The sequence below is a fragment of the Echinops telfairi genome, unplaced genomic scaffold, assembly GCF_000313985.2.
Source record: "Echinops telfairi isolate 266 unplaced genomic scaffold, ASM31398v2 ScPeMD7_1713;HRSCAF=2227, whole genome shotgun sequence".
NCBI lineage: Eukaryota > Metazoa > Chordata > Mammalia > Afrosoricida > Tenrecidae > Echinops > Echinops telfairi.
In genome coordinates this window covers 17,765,740-17,785,464 of record NW_022105611.1, presented here as the reverse complement: position 1 = coordinate 17,785,464, position 19,725 = coordinate 17,765,740, and the positions used below count along the sequence as shown (strand labels likewise).

At 42.0% G+C, this 19,725-nt stretch overlaps 1 protein-coding gene across 2 annotated transcripts in view; it reads left to right on the top strand.

The window, feature by feature from the left end:
• Positions 1-19,725, top strand: part of UVRAG (UV radiation resistance associated) — a 289,183-nt gene that overhangs the window by 162,318 nt on the left and 107,140 nt on the right. For both annotated transcript variants that reach the window (XM_004708836.2, XM_045293121.1), the window contains exons 10-12: positions 1,324-1,411; positions 2,559-2,619; positions 11,470-11,635. In XM_004708836.2, coding sequence (XP_004708893.1) covers positions 1,324-1,411; positions 2,559-2,619; positions 11,470-11,635 — 315 coding nt within the window. The remainder of the gene's footprint in view (positions 1-1,323; positions 1,412-2,558; positions 2,620-11,469; positions 11,636-19,725) is intronic.

The following is a 19,725-nucleotide window of genomic DNA, read 5'->3' as shown; positions in this document are numbered from 1 at the left end:
GGGGAGGGAGGGAGAGGGGAAAATGGAAAATGAGATAATTCCAGGAACCCAAGAGGAAAGCGAATTTTGAGAATGATGAGGGCAACAAATGTATAAGTGTGCTTTATACAATTGATCTATGTATTGTGATGAATTGTATGAGCCCCAATAAAATGATTAATAAATAAATAAATAATTTTAAAAATTCTCTGTGTAATTGGTCACACAGATGCGAAGGTAATTTTTTCTATGGGTATTTTATATGATACTCATGTTTCCTAAATAGTTCAAGAAAAGATCTGGGTGATTTCATTCCACAATTTTTGTTGTTCTTCTTCTTTTTAACTTTTTTTCCCCTTTCTTTTAAACATGACAGCAGCTTATTTTTTAGATGTAGTTGTGAGTGAAAGCTATACCACCATATATACTTGTGTATAAGCTGAGTTTTTCAGCACATTTTTTATGCCGTTTTTGAGGTAAGATTAGGTGCCTTGGCTGATAATCGGGTCTGCTTATACTCAAGTATCTACAGTACTATTTTGAAGCGATACCTTCTGGACCTTTCTTGAAATCTTGGCCTCCGATTGAATAGTGGTTGTCACACTAACCATCAAAGCCAGTCAGAGAAGAAAGAGTGGTATGAGACCTTGGTCTGCTCACTCAACCTCTCTAAATCTCATTTCTGATTTGTAATACAGTCTAGTAACACCAACCTAATAGAATGGTTGTGACAAATAAGACCATTTGTAGAGTACCTGGGACACAGCAGGCACAACGAACCAACCACCTTCACTACCATTGCATCGGTTCCAACTCATAGCAACCCCATGGGCAGGGCAGAAGCTCCTCCCCCGTGGGTTCTGAGATTGCAGTCGCTTATGGGAGTAGAAAGCCTGCCTTTCTCCCTTGGAGCGGCTGATCCTTTCAAACTGCAGACCTTGGGTTTAGCAGCCCAGCTCGTAACCCACTCTGCCCCCGGGCTCCTTAGTAGGCACATAGCCAGTGTTATTTGCACCTTCTCTATCTCTTAGCTGGGAAAAAGGTGAGACTTTTGGATCCTGTAATAAGTTACAGCCTCTTAAACCCAAGAGGTTGCTGTGAGTCTGAATGATATCTCACAATATGGCTCCGGGCACACACAGTGCCCCTCAACTTGATTGTTAGCTAGCTTGATGGTAACTATTTTCTTGCCTCTACTAGTTTCTGTGGCCTCTTAACAGACCATTGATTCCTCTGTATCTGTTATGTGGACATGAATGTTAGAAAATTAATGTGAGAAAGCATCTGAGCTTGTTTTCTTTCCTTTTATTTGTTAATAAATATGTTTTTCTCTTTACTTACTAGAGAACTTTTTTTGAAGACTAATGCCCAGTTGACAATTCGATGCAAACAATTACTATCTGAACTTTCCTACATTTATCCTATTGATTTGGTAAGTTTTCAATCTTCTGAACAGATATTTGATTGTGAAAAAAAGTATTCCAGTTTGAAATTCCTCCCAATGAACACGCCCATTGCTTTGGCTTGATTGGGTGCTCTGACACAACTCATTCAGAAGCTGTTATTCCTTTGGGTTTGGATTGGTCTGGCCTCAGTTTCAGAGTATCTTTTTTCTAAAATAAATCCAGCTGTGGTAGTGTGCACTCATTTTCTTTAGTCTCTTTTCAGCCAACCCAATGATCCACTGCCACCATTTCTGTTATATACAAGCAGACATATGCAGTGACATGTGCACTGCTTTAAAACATAAACCTATTACTTCTTATTTGTTAGTGCTGCTTAAGATATTCTTGGAATCACTGCCAAGATGTTTTCAAGCCTAGATTCCTATTAAGTGCAAAATAGTAAAACTTAAACAAAACTGATTAGAATTTTTCTCTAAGAGAACCAAATCATCTAAGTTTGTTTTCTTTGTTGTCTCTTGACTGAAAATATAATTTAAAGACTGATTTTAAGAGCGGAACACTGATAGGATTTGAGATTGTTCAAAGGACCTTGTATAAACCCACATGGAAATTTTAGGTTTTATAGAGATTAATTGGTGAGAAAAATATTTGTATGATAAATTTTACATGGTTTTTTTCCTGCTTGAACATGGCATTTTAGATGGTTTTATTAAGGAAAATGTCCAGCCCATACAAACAGAGAAGGGTAGGGTAATGAGGCACCTTGTGCTACTTAACACCCCACTTCAACAAATGTATTTGAGTTCAGGAAAGTCATATTTGAGTCATCACTGAGCCTACTGAGATTTTCTGAGAATTTCTTTGAGAGGGATGTGTGTGTCGGGGGCAAGGGTGGAATTAAAAGGTAAAGCCACTTTCCAGACTCTTATGTAGGTATGTATATGAAGGAGCCCTGATTGTGTATGGTTAGCGTTCTCCTAAAGAGGCTCCTCACCAAGGTTAGTGATTCAAATGCACCAGCTGCTCAGTGAAAGAAAGATGGGCCAGGCTGCTTCCAGAAAGATCGCAGCCTACGGACAGTTCTACTGTGGACTGTCAGGTCGCTATGAGTCAGAAGCAAATCAACAGCAGTGGCTTTGTGTATATTAATTTCATCTCTGGTGAAATTTGCAGAACGACCATAAAGATTACTTCGTATGTGGTGTCAAGTTACCCAATTCTGAGGACTTTCAAGGTATTTTATTTCTTTTTTCCCCTTCTATAGATTTGGTGTATATACTATGTGTATATATAGTTATAGAGGGTTATAGATGGGGGTGGGGAGGTGGGGGATGGAGACATCTTGAAATTGTTTGCCTCGTACTTTGTCCAGAAGATTTTTGGAACTTCTGCCCTTTCTCAATGGTAAATATAGAGAGTCCATTTCCCTGATGAAAAATAGAGGCTATTTGGGCCTAATCGTGGTCCAAAACAGAATTCTATACTAAAACTTGAAAATAGCTTTTAAATGGCCTTTAAGAAAATCAGGCAGTATGGTTCATGATAGTACTAAAGTTTCTTACTTTATTTTCATGAAGCATATGTGTGGTTGAGAGAAGAGCAACAAAAGAATATTTTTCTTAGTTCAATAACTTTTAAGATTCCTAGTCTAAACAGTGTTTTAAGGTCTATTAGATATCTCTGTAGATTGTTCCTGATGCTAGTATATTATGTATTTGAGGAGAAATTACTCAAAAAGAAAGCATTACTCATTTTGATCAGGGTGCTTCCAACTTTCCATGAGGAAACTATTGTGGATATTTTGGGGTTTGTTTGGGATCATGAATCAGAATTGACTCAACCACCACACCACCATTTAAGACTATTTGACTTTTAACAAGGGTTTCTGGGTCCTACAACAAGTAGTTGGGGCATTTTCTTGTCTCATGTAATCCTGAAGGAATTGAGGCAGCATGGTATGCTGATGACCCAGGGGAGGGAAACCGGTGTCCCAGGCCTGCTTACCCTTCTACAGACCAGGTAATTTAGAGCAGGTCATATAACTTTGAGTTGATTTCTTAATCTATAGTATGAATATTTACATCCTACCTGCCACACATGGTTGTTTTGAAGATTAGATAGAATTTAACATTATCTGGAAAACAAAAGAGTTTGATGGTCAAACGAATTGGCAAGAACATGACCAGGCCCACATGGCAGCCAATAGAGCTGTAGAACTGATCTTGCATAACTTCTCCTACATATTTTGCCATCACATTCTGGTTTCCATTTGTGTTGTTGACTCAGGACCAAACCAAAAACAAAACCTACTGCCATCACATCAGCTGACTTACAGCAACCCTGTAGGATGGAGTAGAACTCCTTCATAGAGTTTCCAAAACTGTGGGCATTTGAGGCACAGCCCTTTCAGTTAGCAGCCTAATGTTGAATCCAATGTGCCACTGGGGCTTGTTTATAGACCCAAGCTAACACTTGTCCTCTCACTGTAAGTAAGCATTGGACTGCTAACTGCAAAGTCTGTGGTTCCAACCCACCAGCTGCTCCACAGGCGAAAGATGAGACTGTCTGTTCCCATAAAGATTTGCAAAACTTTGGAAACCCTCACCATGGACTTGATAGCATTAGGTTTGGGTTTGGAAGAATGCTTTATATGACTTATCTATAATCCTCACAAAAACAAAGAAAGCCATTAAGGTGGTATAATCCTTATTTTCCAATGTGTAAGATGAGAAGTACAGCTGTTTAATGACTTATTTGAGACTACAACACTAGTGATGGCCTAGCTTACATTTGTCCAAATGTGCACTGATACTAATTTTAGGTAAAGTTGTGGTGTTGTAAAGCTTCCAACTTATTTCTCCCCCATCCATTGAGTTAGCTAACATGAATTGTTTGTTCATGTTTGTTCAGATCATTTATTCAAAAAATATTCTTTAACTTCCATATGTCACTGCTGGATTGTGAGGATCTAACAATGAACAACGTAAACCTGTCTTCTCCCTCAGCCTGTTGAGGAAGACAATCAATAAACAAGAAACAAGTATTTAATCGTTGAGATTGACAGACCCAGTGGCTGTAACAATGGGCTGAAACAGAAGAGCAATTGTGAGGATGTGCAGGACAGGGGATGTTGCATTCTGTGGTACACAGGGTCACTGTGATTTAGAACTGACTTGATGGCACCTAACAACAACTCAAGTTGACTCTTCGGCACCAAATAACACTTCAGATAAAGCAATCAGAAGCACCTCTTTGGGGAACATTTAGCATAAGATATGAAGGCTGAAAAGGAGCAAGCATGCTAAAAGTGGAGAAGGAGCATTCCTAGAAGAGAGGGCCGCAAGTGCAGAAGCCATAATGGAAAATGGAGTGTGGCATGGCTAAAGAAAGAGAGGTAGGGGAGGGGAGGAAAAATATGTATTTTAGGTATATCCTTTAATCACTTACAAAATGAGACAATATCTACATCTCTGTTTTTTTTGTAATGACTGAATGCGTTATGTGTATGTATGTTTGTAGGTAGGTAGGTAAGTATATGGAGTGTGTGTATGTCAGACTGGGCTCTCTAGAGATGCAGGAGTGACCCTTATGAATTTGTGTGTCTAGAGAGAGTATGAATGGTTGACTGTATATCAAGAAAATGGCTCTCATACAGTTGGAAAAGTAGAAAGTTGTGGGTCAGATGTTAAGTTGGAGGCTTCTCCTGACTCAAAATAGCTTTGGGAGCTGGTGCACATTGGTGGCTACAGAGGTGGGTGAGTCAAAGGTCTGCTGGTGAGGCTTATGATGTAGTAAGAGAAGTGAATGAATCCAAGATCAGAAGATTAGATGCAGGCCACTGATGGCTCCTGGGATCACCAGGCAGTATGGCAGGCGATTGATTCAAGTCTAAAGAACCGGAAGTTGACAAGCCAGGTGCAGGGTCCAGACCCAGCAAATACCAAGTAACCTTTCCCACAGCATCTACTTCTATAGAAAGTTAGCGACACCACACAGAGACTTCCTTTTATTTGCATCAAAGTTGTGGCCTGAATTAGGGGGTGGCTTACAATTGCTTGGCCGCTCATAGCAGATCCCATTATGGTGTTGATTAAATTGTTTTAGCTCACATCATAGAGGATTACTAGCCTTTAGCTGCCAAACCACTGAGATTCCTGGCCCGGCCAAGATGTCATAAAACCTAACTGCCACATATAGTAATCCCAAAAGCCACTTTCTCCAAGTCAATTCTAACTCATTAGGCATTCAATAAATATATCGTAAAATCGATGAAAGCAAGTCTCTCTAAAGCAGAAATACGTCAGAGAATGAGCATGTGAATGCTTTCCGCTAAAATGAACAACAGAAAAGTGGTGAGACTCTGACCCCTGTCAAAGACAGAAAACTTGTGAGACTGGCAAAACAAGGCAGCGCTGTGGAGTTCCAGATCTCCCAGGTTTCACTGTGATTGGAACTAGCTGCAAGAAACAGACAGACAGACAATGGGCCAGACCATGTGGCCAGAGCAAGTGAGCAAAGGGAAGAGTTACATCAAAGGAGGTACATTGAGGCCATTGTAAGGAGCTAATATATATTCTTAGTGGACTGAGTACCTCCAAGGGCTTCAAAAAAGGGGATGACATGACATTTATTCTTTTAAAATAATAACTGGCTTCTAATTACAAATTGGTTTGAGGGTCGGCATGAGGGAGAAGTAGGCATATCAGCGAGGGGTGGTCTGGAGTGCTCATGATTCTGTGTTTGCTTTTGCTTGGAGGGCTTTGCTTCCTAGTTGTCACAGCTTCTAAAACTATCTGCATCTAGAATTCCCAACAAGATGAATGCATTCTCCTTGCCATTTAAGATTCGTGTTGCCTTTTAATGCAGTTGCTGAAAATTAAAAATGGGAGATAAATAAATGTTTAATTTTACTCAAGGGGCATGCGTTAGTTTCCTAGGGCTGCTATAGCAAATTATCACAGATGGAGTGGTTTTGAACAACCACTTAGTCTCACAGTACTGGAGGCCAGAAGTCCCAAATGAAGACATTAGTAGGACCTTGCTCTCTCTGGCGGCTCCTGGCAGGATCTTCCCTTGCTCCTTCCTCGTTTCTGGTGGTTGCAGGCAGTCCTTGACTTAAAACTGCAGCATCCCCATCTCTCCCTTCCTCTTCACGTGGCATTCTCCCGGTGTGTCAGAGTCCCTCCCCGTCCTTCTGGAAGGACACCAGTCATATTGGCTTAGGGCCTACCCCGATGACCTCATCTTAACTTCGTTCTATCTGCAGAGACCCTATTTCCAAATAAAGTCACACCCAAAGGTACTCAGGGTAGGAGCTCAGTTTATCCTCTTGGGGGATGCAGTTCAGTTCATCGCAGGCCCTACCTACTCACACCTCACCGCTCTGAAGAGTCAGAAAAACATAAAAACACTGGTAGTGTTAGAGCGCCCTGGCGGTATATAGTGGTTAGGGGTTTGAAACCACCAGCCACTCCAAGGGAGAAAGAAGAGGCTTTCTACTCATGGTCAGAGTTGGAGTTGCAGAAACCCAACGCAGTTCTCTCTACCCTGTCCATAGGCTATGGAGCAGACTTGACTGGCTGGCAGTGAGCATGGGTGGCAGTATTAGACTTTAACATGTGACACTAGCACTTCCATCTGCTCCGTGTATTGCCTGCCCGCTACATGCCATCTACGGACCTTGCCTCTGTAAGATCACAGTCCAGGAGGGAGGGGAAAAATGAGGACCTAATGTCGGGGGTTTAAATGGAGAGAAAATGTTTTGAGAAACGATGTACAAATGCGCTTTACACAATTGATGTGTGTATGGATTGGGATAACAGTTGTATGAGCCCCTAATAAAATGTTAAAAAATAAAAAATAAAATAAAATAAAGAACAACAAAAAAAAAAGATCACAGTCCATTCGACAACATCAGACTCGTAATCAAGTCACTCAAGAAATAGGGACTTCATAGTGTGTGTGTTAGGGACTTAGAAGTTTATCCTCTACCAGGGGCCTGGAAGCTTAAAGAAGTGAGACCATCATTTTATTTGGAGGGAAGCAGACGACACTTTATAGAGAAGAAGATCCCTAAGCTGTTTTAAAAGGTGACCTGTGTGCTGCTGAAAGAAGGCAGCAGAACGTTTGAGGTTGGATGAATAGTAACAGTGACATCGTGCTCAATGCTGCCACGTGTATTACTCCTCTCTCTCTCTCTCTCTCTCTCTCTCTCTCTCTCTCTCAGGACTTGTGTTGGAGACTAGTTGGGTTTTCCACAGAGCCATAGTAGTCAACGACAGAGCTCCAATCATCCTTTCGAAGCCCATAATATGACTATCTGGTCCCAGTTTTCTTCCTTACTGTGAAGAACCTTTACCAGACCCCTGGCAGCTTTTGGGTTCCATAAGGGCTGGTCGACCTATGACCTTCCGGGTATTTTGCTGCCCTTGACTTCACATTGCGTGGGTTGACACTATTGGGAAATGTCCCCATAGTGGCCCAACCTTGATGTGGTTTCCTACATGGGTAAGGGACGGTGAGAGTGTGCCAGAGAGACGTGGCCATAACCAAAGAAAAGTGTCCAGTGAAGGGCAGCCTTCTGAGTTCCATCGACCGCGACATCTGGCTCTGAACAAGAAAAGCAAAAGCGTGTGTGCGCGTTGCTGAGGAATCCATAACACGAAAGTCGTTCTGTGGTAATGAGACCCAGATTTCCTTCTCTGTCTGTATCCCTTTATGCAGGCTTGATTTCTTGGAAAGGAGAGCCCGCATGTCAAACAGTGTCTCCTTGATGCTGTGGCAGTGATTAGATCTTAACTCTTTGGCCCTATCTGGATCAGTGGGTGCTTGGTCCCTTATCAGATCCTCTGCCTCAGTGATGGGGAAGGCAGGATGTAAGAGCCTTTAGATCACTTTTTGACTTCGGGTGCATTTGAATATTAGTAGCTTGTCTAGCCTTTTGAGTTTGTTTTCAGTGTTCAAAATGGCCATTGCATGTCTGTGACTGTTATTGCCAGAAAAGTGACACAAAAGCTGCAGCTCTGAGGGCTTCCGACCTACCTTCAAATCCTTAATTAAAATGCATAGGTTTATTAAGAGGAAACGGGGTTGGTTTTGTCTTTAAGCCTCTTCAAGCATGAGTGGAACTGAGCTGTATCTCACACACCTGAGTCACACAGTCTGTTCCTGCTCCTCTCTGCTCCTTCCCACTCCCCCTCCACTTCTTCTCAACAACAAGATGCTCCGTGGCCTCCCTACCCCCGGAGCCGCTTAGGGAGGAGCACAAAGCCCTGCTCTACATTAGGTGTTAGTGCTTACTGGAAAAGCACACCCCAGAGAGCCAGGTTTGGGCTTTGGCAGGTAAAAAGGCTTTCAGATCTCGGAATGCTGGAAACCTTAAACCTTTTGGCTTTTCAGCTAAAGTGATTGGCAACAGCACGTGACAGCTGAGGTTGTAGGGCCAGCCTTAGCCATAATTAACCACATGAACTCACATTTTCCCACTGGAGGGTCAGTGGTCTTGGGGTGATGAAAGTGACTTCCCTACCAGGAGGTGGTTTTCCTTTTGAGGGTATTGGAATACTCTTGGGCCCTGTAATGCTTCTCTCATGGTCCTTTTAAAATGCTTTTTAATATAATGCTTCAGTATTGGAAATCCAACACTCCCTGTGTAGCAGGGCGGCCCTGGCTGAGCACTGTGGCCTGGAGTGGGAAGCAACCTGAACGTGGTAGTAGGTGGGGCAGGACACCCCGTGGTGAGTGCAAATAACTGGAATCAAAGCTGGTTTCCCTATTCACCAATTTTCAATTTTTGGCTCTTTCTCTTTGGTGTCTGATTTCTGCGTGTAGGCTTCTCTCAGATGCCTTTTAACTTTAAAATTCATACAAAGTTGTTTTGCTTCTTCCAGGGAGATGATGTTTAAGAGACTGATTTTTGTTCTTTAAAAGTGCAAGGGGGCTTCCCTAAGTTTGTGGAAAGGTAGCGTTTTTCCCCCCATGAACTTTTGGGATCCCCTTTATGTTGATGTGAATGTATTATCAAAATACACAGGTGTCATTTTGTAGTACCACCCCCTCTGTAAAATGGGGAAAAGGCAGGTGCTCAAGTGTTTAGCAGTAAATAGAGTTTTAAATGACATCTCATCGGTTGCCTTTGACTTGTTTGGAAGGCTAGCTGTGAGGTGTTGCCACATTCCGGAAGTTTTCCCTCCCTTTCCTGGCAGGTGATCTCTAGAAGGAAAAATTCGGTGTGCAGCACCACATACATACAGGGCTTATAAACTAAACTGTGAACCCTTCTCTTCTTCCCTCTTCCCTGAAAAGAAGCTTCTTAAAGACTAAGGCCTTTTCCTGTTAGGGTCATCTGACTTTGATAATGGCCTATTCTTTATAAGACGCATGAGGCAGGGTTTAGTAACCTTCTCAGGGACTCGCAAAGCCCTCTGGGGCTCCAGGGGGTGCGTAGGGACAATGCTCTCACTCCGTTCCTCACTTATGAATGTGCTACTGAGGTGGCTTTGACCAAGCCATTTATCACCCCTGCAGTGTGCGCCACCCCAAGATGCCATTTTTCTCTTCTCGACGTTGACAGGGTCATAGTCTGTGATGTCATTGTTTCAATGCTGTGTGCCGTGAGTTGATAAGGTGTCTTAATCGGAAGTGCTTTCCGTCTCTGAAGGAGTCATAGTGGACATGTTTCAACAGGAGTATAATGTCATAATAGTACTTAGGGTGGGGGGGCGGGTAAAAGTCCATGCTCTATAGGTAAATAGTCATTTAAGGACAACAGAAGTATAATGTTATAATAGTACTTAGGGTGGGGGGGCGGGTAAAAGTCCATGCTCTCTGTAGGTAATTAGTCATGTCAGGCCTGACTTGGCAGTCAGGTGTGGTGCGTGCAGTTTGGGTTTTCGTGAGTTTGTTTTGGGATAGTCTCTGAACCAACCAGAAGCCTTCGTTGAGAGTTCCTTCTCTGTCAAGCACGGTCCAGACCACTGAGGGCTGTCATCTTTACCCTTATGAGAACAGTGTGGAGAAACTAAGGTATAACGTATGTTATCTGCTCGGTACATTCTAGTTGCCTAAGTTAAGATACTGTATCAAGTTCGGAGACGAAGACAGAGTGGTTACGGGTGGGTAAGGATAGAATCTGGTATCAGGCTAACCTATTTACAGAGGGTATTATTTTGGTCAAGTTCATTAAGCTTTTCTTCATATGTAAATTGATTGAAATGGCAGCTGCAGGCGCCCTGTTTACTAATCTTTGGTGAGTGATTGACTGTCATATTAGGACAGTTCCTGGCAGAATAAAGGTGACTACTAATTGCCGAGGGAAAGGATGGCTGTAGTGACATTGATACCCTAGAAAGTTAGGGCTTAGGTACAAAAATTGAGAAGAATGTGAAAAATACTACTGCTGATTGAGGGGAAAGGCAAGCTTCAAAATGGAAAAGTAGTTGAGCCACGGTCATCTTGACCCTTTGAGCCCTTCTGTCATTATCTGTGGCTTCTGAAAAGCTATGTGCTTTGTCTGCCTTGAGGATACATGCTTTCTCTCCAAGAGTTGCATGCATAGGAAACATTTACCTTCGTACCTTTAGTAGATGTAGTTTTACAACACTGTCTTTACCAAGGTCAAGAACACACTCCATCAGGATGGAATGCTGCTGTTTCACTTCAGTTCCAAATTAAGGGTTCTATATATTACCTAGGAAGTTGTTAATGGGATAAAATGAGTACTGCTTATCATAATACAATATGCTTAAACCTCCCCAACTCATTTTCACATCAAAAAGTACTATTTTTGCCCTTTAAAGAAAGTAATAGCTATATCAGTTTTCTAAGAACTGTTTTTTAGGATATATATTAAATGTTCTTTGTATTGCATTAATTACTAGGAACTAATTTTTAATTGTAGTAAGTAAATGAAGTATCAAGTATTGTTGATGTGCTTAGATTTGTATACAATTCATGTACTTTAGATAAGTGATTACTATTTTATTTAGCTAATGTCTTATAACATCTCTTAAAATTTTCTATTACTTCGTAACTGCCTGTGTCCATTACATGATGGCTTTCTCCTCCTCTGCCTTTTAACTTACAGCAAAAGATGATGGGAGCATTGCTGTGGCCCTGGGTTACACCGCACACCTGGTCTCCATGGTTTCCTTTTTCCTGCAAGTGCCCCTCAGATACCCTATAATTCACAAGGGATCGAGGTCAACAATCAAAGATAATATTAATGACAAGCTGACTGAAAAGGAAAGGGAGTAAGTATCTTTCTTTTTTCATTTACTTTTAAAATCTAGCTAAAATGACCCATGGAACATTATACATTTTTTAAAATTACGTAATTTAATTTAACCCTTATCAAGGTCTTAGTTTCCTCAAAATAGAACGTAGTCATTCGTTTAGATTTCAATTGTGCAACTACTTCCCTTCCAAAAATTGCCGCTTGTTGTTGTGCCGGCAGACTCGCGATGGGCACACAACAGAAGGAAGTCCTCCCCAATCTTGCAGCAGCCTCACAACTGTTGGGAGTTTGAGCCCGTGGGTAATGGTAGCAAAATGGGCTCATTTCAATCCTGCTATGGTTTTACCTTTGGGGACCAAACAGGATATACTCTGCAGATATTCACGTAATGTTTGTTGCCTGCCAGGCTACAAGTGAAATGGTTAAACTAGTACTCAGAGAGGAAAACAAGAAACCGAGAAAAGGTTCAACAGCAGATAGGACATCGCTGAAGAACGAATTTAGCGAACTAGAAGATAGTAAGAAATAACCTGACTGAAGCATAAACAATCAAAATGATGGGATGTATAGAAAAGTGTGGAGAGCAATTAAAAAGTCTAGCAAACATACAATTGAATGCACGAGAAAAATATAGTACTTTAAAAGTTAATACCTGAGTGGTTTGGTTTTTTTTTTTAAAACCTGCATCTTTAAAATTTAAGAAAGACATCAAACTACAAATTCAAGGAACACTAAATGCAAAGCAGAATACATACAAAGAAAACGTATTGGGCAAATGATGATAAAATAATTGTAAACCTAAAAAGACTAAAAGCAGCTAGCGAAAAAATAGTGTCTTGCTATTAATAATATGAAAAGCTAATTTCTCTGAATAAACATGGCTGCCAGAAGAGTAACAGAAAGCATATTAGTATGTCAATTAATTTTGACTACCAAAGAATAATAATGCCATGTCTTTAACACAGAAGGTGGGCAGGCAAATGGAATTAAAGTGTTTTCAAGACCCTAGACTGTCTGTAAAGTGATAAAAATATTATTTTGTATGTCTAAAGAGCATCCGGGCTACCCTTCTTTTAAAGACGGATTGTGGACACTCTTCTGGGAGTCCGCGGTCAGTGCAGTATTCTTTGCCAGTACCGTGATTCAAAAGAACCAGTCATCCTGTCTCCTGCTCATTGGTAAACTCTCCCATGCAGATGAGGGCATTGAAGATAGGATGGCGTGAATCAGACTCAAAGCGGCATTTTTTCTTTTGAACACTGTAAAGAGATGTTCTGTAGCAAATCTCCCCTATACAATATGTCTTTTAATTTCTTGGAGTTGATTGTGGGTGCAAGTAAAATTAAATTCTTGATAATTTCACTGGTTTCTCCATTTATCATGATGTTGCGGATTGGTCCAGTTGTAAAGATTGTTGTGTCCTTGTATGTTGAAGTTGTTTGATCTGTATCACTAAATGCATCAAGTTCTCTTCACTTTCAGCAAGCGAAGTTGAGCCATTGGCCTGTCACAGACTGTTCATGAGTCTTCCTCTAATTCTGAGCTTAGGATCTTCTTCATATTGTCAGTTTCTTGGATTATTTTCTCTTTTTGCATTCATAGTCTCTATCATATGCTCATAAATCAAGATGCATGTTGCAATCCCGTAGCCACTAAAGAAATTTTTCTGTATCGTGACAGACTGATAAAGGAGAGATGAAAATATTTAAAGAATCTTTGATTAAACCAAAAGAAGGCAAGAAAAGAAAATGGGCACTGAACAATTAAAGTTTATAGAAAGAAGCCCAATGTTATAAGATAATTGAGTTTCATGTAAATTGTATTGGGATTCTACTTAAAAATAAAGATCGTCATATTGGAAAACTAAGTCTGCTTCAAGACACATCTTAAAATAAAATATTAATAATAATAAAAAGGTTGAAAACAAGATGTAATATGCAAATATGAACTAAATTAGAGCTGATATTGTTTTTTTCCCCAACTATACAACTATCCCATTTATTCATAAACATGCTCTACCCAGCATTATTTGTGGGAGCATATTGTTTGTTTATAGGGGTGCATGATTTGTGAAAAATTACTATTGGCAAAAACTCACAGAACTACCTACCAGAAAAATCTAATCAGTAGCAAGCAAAAAAACAAAACATTGCCTTTGAGCCCATTTCAACTCATAGCAATCCTCGAGAGGGTTTCCAAGACTAACTCTTTACAGGAACAGACAGCCTCCTCTTTCTTCCGCTGAGCTGCGGGGGGTATTGAACTACCACCATTGTGGTTCAAAGCCCACAGCATCACCAGGACTCCTCACAATCAATAGTAGGGGATTTTTAAATTTCTTTTTATTACTGTATTACTTGTGTATAAGCTGAGATTTTCAGCACATTTTTAATACAGTTTTTGTGGTAAAATTAGGTGCCTCGGCTGATATTTGGGTCAACTTATCCTCGAGTGTATATGGTAAATACATATAACAGGGTTAGAACAAAAACACCTCACCAATAAGCTTAACCTATGATATGTATAAAGAACCTTGCACCAAATGGTTGCAGAGCACATATTCTTTTCAGATGCACATAAAATATTATCCAAAACTGATTCTATGTCATACCTCACTTGATTTCAAAAGATTGAAATAATTCATAATATATTCACCTACCATGGAATTTATTAGAAATTGACCTTGAAATCCCCAACTCTATGGGGATTCTAAGCAGTATACTGCTGTATAACCTATAGGTCAAAGAAAAAAAACAAAATGGAAATTTGAAATTATTTTTAATTGCGTGACAATGACAGTACCTCACTGCCCTCAAGTCCATTTGGATGCATGCAGACCCTTTGAGACAGCATAGAACTGTCCCTGTGGGTCTCTGAAGCTGGAAACAGCCTCATCTTTCAAACTGCTGACCTTGTAGCACAACACACAACCCAACACCCCCCCCCAGGCATATAGCATGTTAAAACTATGACATTTCAAATTAAAAGGTACGACTAAATGAGTGGTCAGAGGGAAATATGTATGCCTCTAAGTGTATGTAGTAGAATTTTCAAAGATTGGAAATTATTTCAGTATCTGTCTGAAGAAGCTCGAGAAAGATCAGCAAGGTAAGTTAAAGGAATGACTGATAGAGATAATGGCAAATGTTACTTGAACGGCTATACACTGGGAAAAACACTTAAAACAAAAGTTATAGCCCTTGAAATGGCTAGAAAATTTCCACAAGCTTTTGGAAGCCCCCTTGTAGTGTAGATACTAGGAGCTTATCAGCTAAGGGTGAAGTAGTGCTCCAGCCTTATTATATTGCATGTAAAGATACCTACATGTCCCAGTACCACTTGTTGAACAGACTTCTTTGCCTCATTGAGTGGTGATGTCGAGCCTGTCAAAGATGGTTGACCACCGATGGATAGCTTCTTTCCACACCGTGTCCATCCACATTGTGTAATGGCTGTGGCTTTGTAGTGAGGGCTGAAATCAGGAAATGTCGGTTACTCTCCAATTTTGCTTTTTGAAGGTTGTTTTTGACTCTTTGGAGTTCATATAGTTCTCATTCGCTGGGAATCTCACAGTGCTAGGTTAGTCTTTACTTCTGGGGCGCTGAGCTGAGAGATCAGCCAGAGGTGAAAGCTTAGGGTCTTTTCAGACCTTTCCTGAACTTGTGTGTGGCTTTCAGCTGTTCCCTGTCTGAACAAGCCCTTCGGAATGCCCATTTTCCCAAAGAAATTCTCCCCAGCTGCTCTAAACTTTTGACCTGTTTCTCGGGGTTTTAAAAAGTCGCTTCTAGCAGTTTTTGCTTGATTTTCCAATACAGTATGTCTGTGGAGGAATGGATCTGTGGATCTACCTGCTCTGGACTGTTCTCTCGCATCACTACATTTGCTTGTTTCCTTTGTTTTTCAGCGCCCAAACCTTTGTATATATAGCTTACAGAGCTCCCTCTCTAGGGTTTTAAGAAAGAGAGATTACCATTTACAGACACATTTGAGAACGATAGAGAATGATCGTAATGAAATTAAGTGTCTCCCGGATTTCTAGGAAATGTGGGCATGATGATATCACTTAGACGATTAGTTGGAAAACTGCTTTGGGGAATTGGAACAAGGGCTGCCCATTAAACTACTACCCTTTGTCCCAATCCCTTACGCACTTTAATTGGTGACGGAGTGATTTCACGCGTGGGCAGCCCCATGCCGAAGCCCCGGTGTGAGCAGTACACTGAGCTGCCTCGTGAGGGATTCTCCCACACAGCTGGGAAGGCTTTTACCCTTGATGACTTTGGCAGCCCAGATACTCACAAGAATTGTACTTTTGTGAATTAACCTTACTCGACCTTCCTCCTTTTTGTTGAAAGGTGTATTTTATGAACTCTGATATGCCCATTTTGACATTTTAACCTTGCTACACTAAATGCAGCTGACAGTTCCCTGTCGGTGTGATGCTGATGGACAGCGTGCCTCCTTTCTTGGCCATCTAGACATCACCAATGCATCTCACAACTGATTGATGGCATTTTCGATAGGATGAGCTACCAAATATTTTATGTGGCCGTATGCTTTTTTGTAAAAGCACTTCAGATCCTTTTTGGAGCCACAGAGATGCAGAAACACGTCTAATCCAAAAAGCAGGTTTATTGGTCCTCTCGAGGTTTGAGTCCGTCCCTCAGTTCACCGAAAGAGCAGATCAGACACGGTTTTCTTTTCTTCGGACTGTTGTCGGTTTTGTTGTAAACTTCTCCAGGGTAAGATGGGCTCGGCCTTCATGGGAGATGGAAAATAGGAAGTGAATGACTCATTGGACAATTACACTTAGTGTAATCACCCCCGAACCCTCCGTTGCTGCTCTCTGATCCCTGCCTCATCCAGCCATTGGCATGCGCAATGTCAGAATCCAAAGCGCTCTGGCCAGTTCTCTGAAGAAGAAAAAAGCCCTTCTCTTTGTCTGCTCTGGTTGGAGCACTAGTCTGGGCGGACGCCTTGAGTAAACCATTACTCGCACACCTGCACACTGTAAAGGGAAACTGAAATCTTCGCTGCTTTCCACTTTGTGGCTCAGACCACAAGACACGCAGGAATGCAGCCAGGGCCAGCTGCAGTGTTCTCCTCCTCCTCCTCCTCCTCCTCCTCCTCTTCCTCCTCCTCACGTCCTTCGATCTCTCTCGGAGGGCTGAAGAGTAGGTTTAAAAGTAAGTGATTTTTGCAGTGAAGTTATTAGGGACTGTGGCCCTAAGCTGTTAGGAGATGATGCATTCACAGTAGATTAGTGAAGCCATCCTTGAGCATTTGTCAGAGCATCGGGCATTTCCAGCCATACAAAAGAGTCTGACGTCTTCCTTTTTTTTCCCTGAGAAGGAGAAATGGGGCCAGGAGTGTGGGGGCTGTTATTGGCAGGCACTTTTGAAGTTCCTGGCTGCCCAGGACAAGGTTTTTATAAATCTTTAAAAAATGGTCAGGTATTTTTCTGTAGTGAGATTATTGGAACCCAGAGAAATGTTAGGCTGCTTTTCCCATTTTACTGATTTTAAAGCCATGGCTGTGGACGAGCCTGACTTAAACCCCAGGAATTGCCTTTTTTAATCTGATTGATTCTGATTTGTTTTAGAGAGCAAAATTCTGGAGAACAAAAAAAATGTGATATGTCCAAAATCAGATAATGTTGGATCCAGATCATAGCTCTTGCATCTGATTTTCATGAGCGTGGAAGCAGTCTGTTTTAATAGCTCTACCACCTTTCTTTGTGACCAGGACCAAACGTCCTCATGTGTGAATGGCTAGCCAGGCAAGCTCCCAAGCCTGATGACTTGAGTCTGTTTTTCGCCCCTCGCTCCTTGGGAGAAAGATGGGGCTTTCCCACTCCCATAAAGAGGTAGTCTCGGAAACCCACTGGGGCAATCCGATAGAGTCTCTACGAGTTGGAATCAACTCAGTGACAGTGAGTTTGAGAGCAAGTGGGGTACACCGTGGGCTGCTGACCATAAAATCAGCAATTTGAGCGTCCAGCCAGCTCTGTGTGGGGGAGGAAAAATCCACTGGGCAGTTCCACCCTGGCCTGTAGGATCGCTATGAGTTGGAATCAACTTGGCGGCAGTGGGTTTGAGAGCAGGCACGTAGACAAGTCTAGGGTTTTTTCAGCTAGCTCTGATGGTGCAATAATTAAAAGTTGGGCTGCTAACCGCAAGGTCAGCAGTCGGGCTTTCTACTCCCATAGAATCACAGTCTTGGAAACTCACAGGGGCAGTTCTACAGGGTTGCTATGAGTCGGCATTGACTGGACGGCAGTGACTTTGTTTTTGTTTTGTTTTGTTTTTCTGGGATTGTAGGTTCACATCGGGCTGCTGGGCTGCCCAACACAAAGTTAGCAGTTTGAGCCCACCAGCCCACTTGTTGGGGAAAAAGAAGGCTTTCTGGGTCAGTAGAGTGTTACAGCCTCAGAAACCCAGCGAGGCAGTTCTCTTTCTAAAGCATTTCTGTGAGTTGGGATTGGCCGGATGGCAGTGAGTTTGGGTTGAGCCACTGTAAAGAGGGGGCCTTCTGTGAAAAGAGACCCAGCCATTTGCAGAAGTAGCTGTGAGCAGGCTGATCCCCGATCTCTGCATCCCTCTGGTCTACTTTTTTGCCTAGCACCACTCACTTGTTAACTGAATGAAGGGAGATTTTTTTCCCCTTCCTAATGGCATCCCCTTGAAGCCGTTGTAATACCTTGAACCTCATTTGTGTAAATAGTCCCTATTCTGTAGAAATGGGGACTGGCACTTGGGACTTCCATGATATAAAGCTCATATTGAAAACAAATGAAAATTCCAGACCTCGTGCTTTTTGGACCGCAGTAATTCTGACTCCCAGGGTTTCTATTATTACCTGCTTCGGGCTTACTCGAACACCTGTTGACAACATCTTATATTAGGAATGATAGATCCCTTCCTTTAAAAAAAATGTCCAGCTTCTGTTTGTTAATTAGCTGCTTTAATGCAGAATGTTCAGTAACGATTGCTGTTTTCACTAAATTAGCATCTGTTTGCTCTCGTGGCATCCAATTAAACCCAATGGACTCTTTCCAGAGTGCTTATAGGCTTAAGTGCCATGGCTTTAATTTTCAACGCTCTACTGTGTATCCTATAAATTAGAACAGTTCTAGTACGTTTCATCTTCATTTTATTATAGTGTATTGCTCAGATGCTGGCATTTAGAGCACTTAGTGGGCCCAGACCTCAAACCTTGAAGTTGAACAGTGACGGAGATGCCTTGAGGCAGTGGAAAAGCGGAGGGGCAGTGCCTTCCTTTTCTAGCTTGTCCTTGCCGTGCAGCTGAGAAGTATAGGCCAACCAGTGTGCTTCCCAGTATCGAGTAACTCTGACAGGAGGACTGGTGGGTCAGTGGGTGCTCGGCTGCTAACCGAAGGGTTGGCGGTTCAAACTCCACTCACGGCTCTGCTGGGGGATGACTCGGTGGTCTGCCCCTGCAGTGATTTCTACCTGGGAAAGCCTGTGGAGCGGTTCTACGCTGTCACAGACAACTGCCGCGCGACACACAATGGTAGCATTACTGAAATGAATGAACACGTGTGTATGTGTATGTATTTTTTTTTCTACTTGACTGATGAAATTTGACCTTTACTGAAAATTTTCTGTTCATCTTAAAACTTTCCCAGATGTCTGTAGTTCAACTCCATTCTGATTTTCTTAGGGTACACCATGGAACAAAAGGGGAGTTTTTGAAAATATGTATCCATATAAAATGTTAGATTTATTACACGAGTGCACGTCAAAAGTATTGCGACACAATCATGATTGCTGTTGTCCCGTGGTTGTTCTGTGCCATCCAATCAGTTCAGCTCATAGCACCCCATGTACAAGGGAAGGAAACACTGCCGAGTCCTGCGCCATCTTTAGCCACGGTGGCAGTCCATCTTACCAAGGGTCTTCTTGGTACCGCCCCTCTACTTTACCAAACATGATGTCCTTCTCCAGGGATAGCCCTTCACCCACTTTTCTGTTGTCCGTCCCCCAGGGAGGAGGTTATATGTAGATCCTTGTAATCGGTTCCCCCTTTCCACCCCACCCTCTCTCCACCCTCCCAGTATTGCCACTCACACCACTGGTCCTGAAG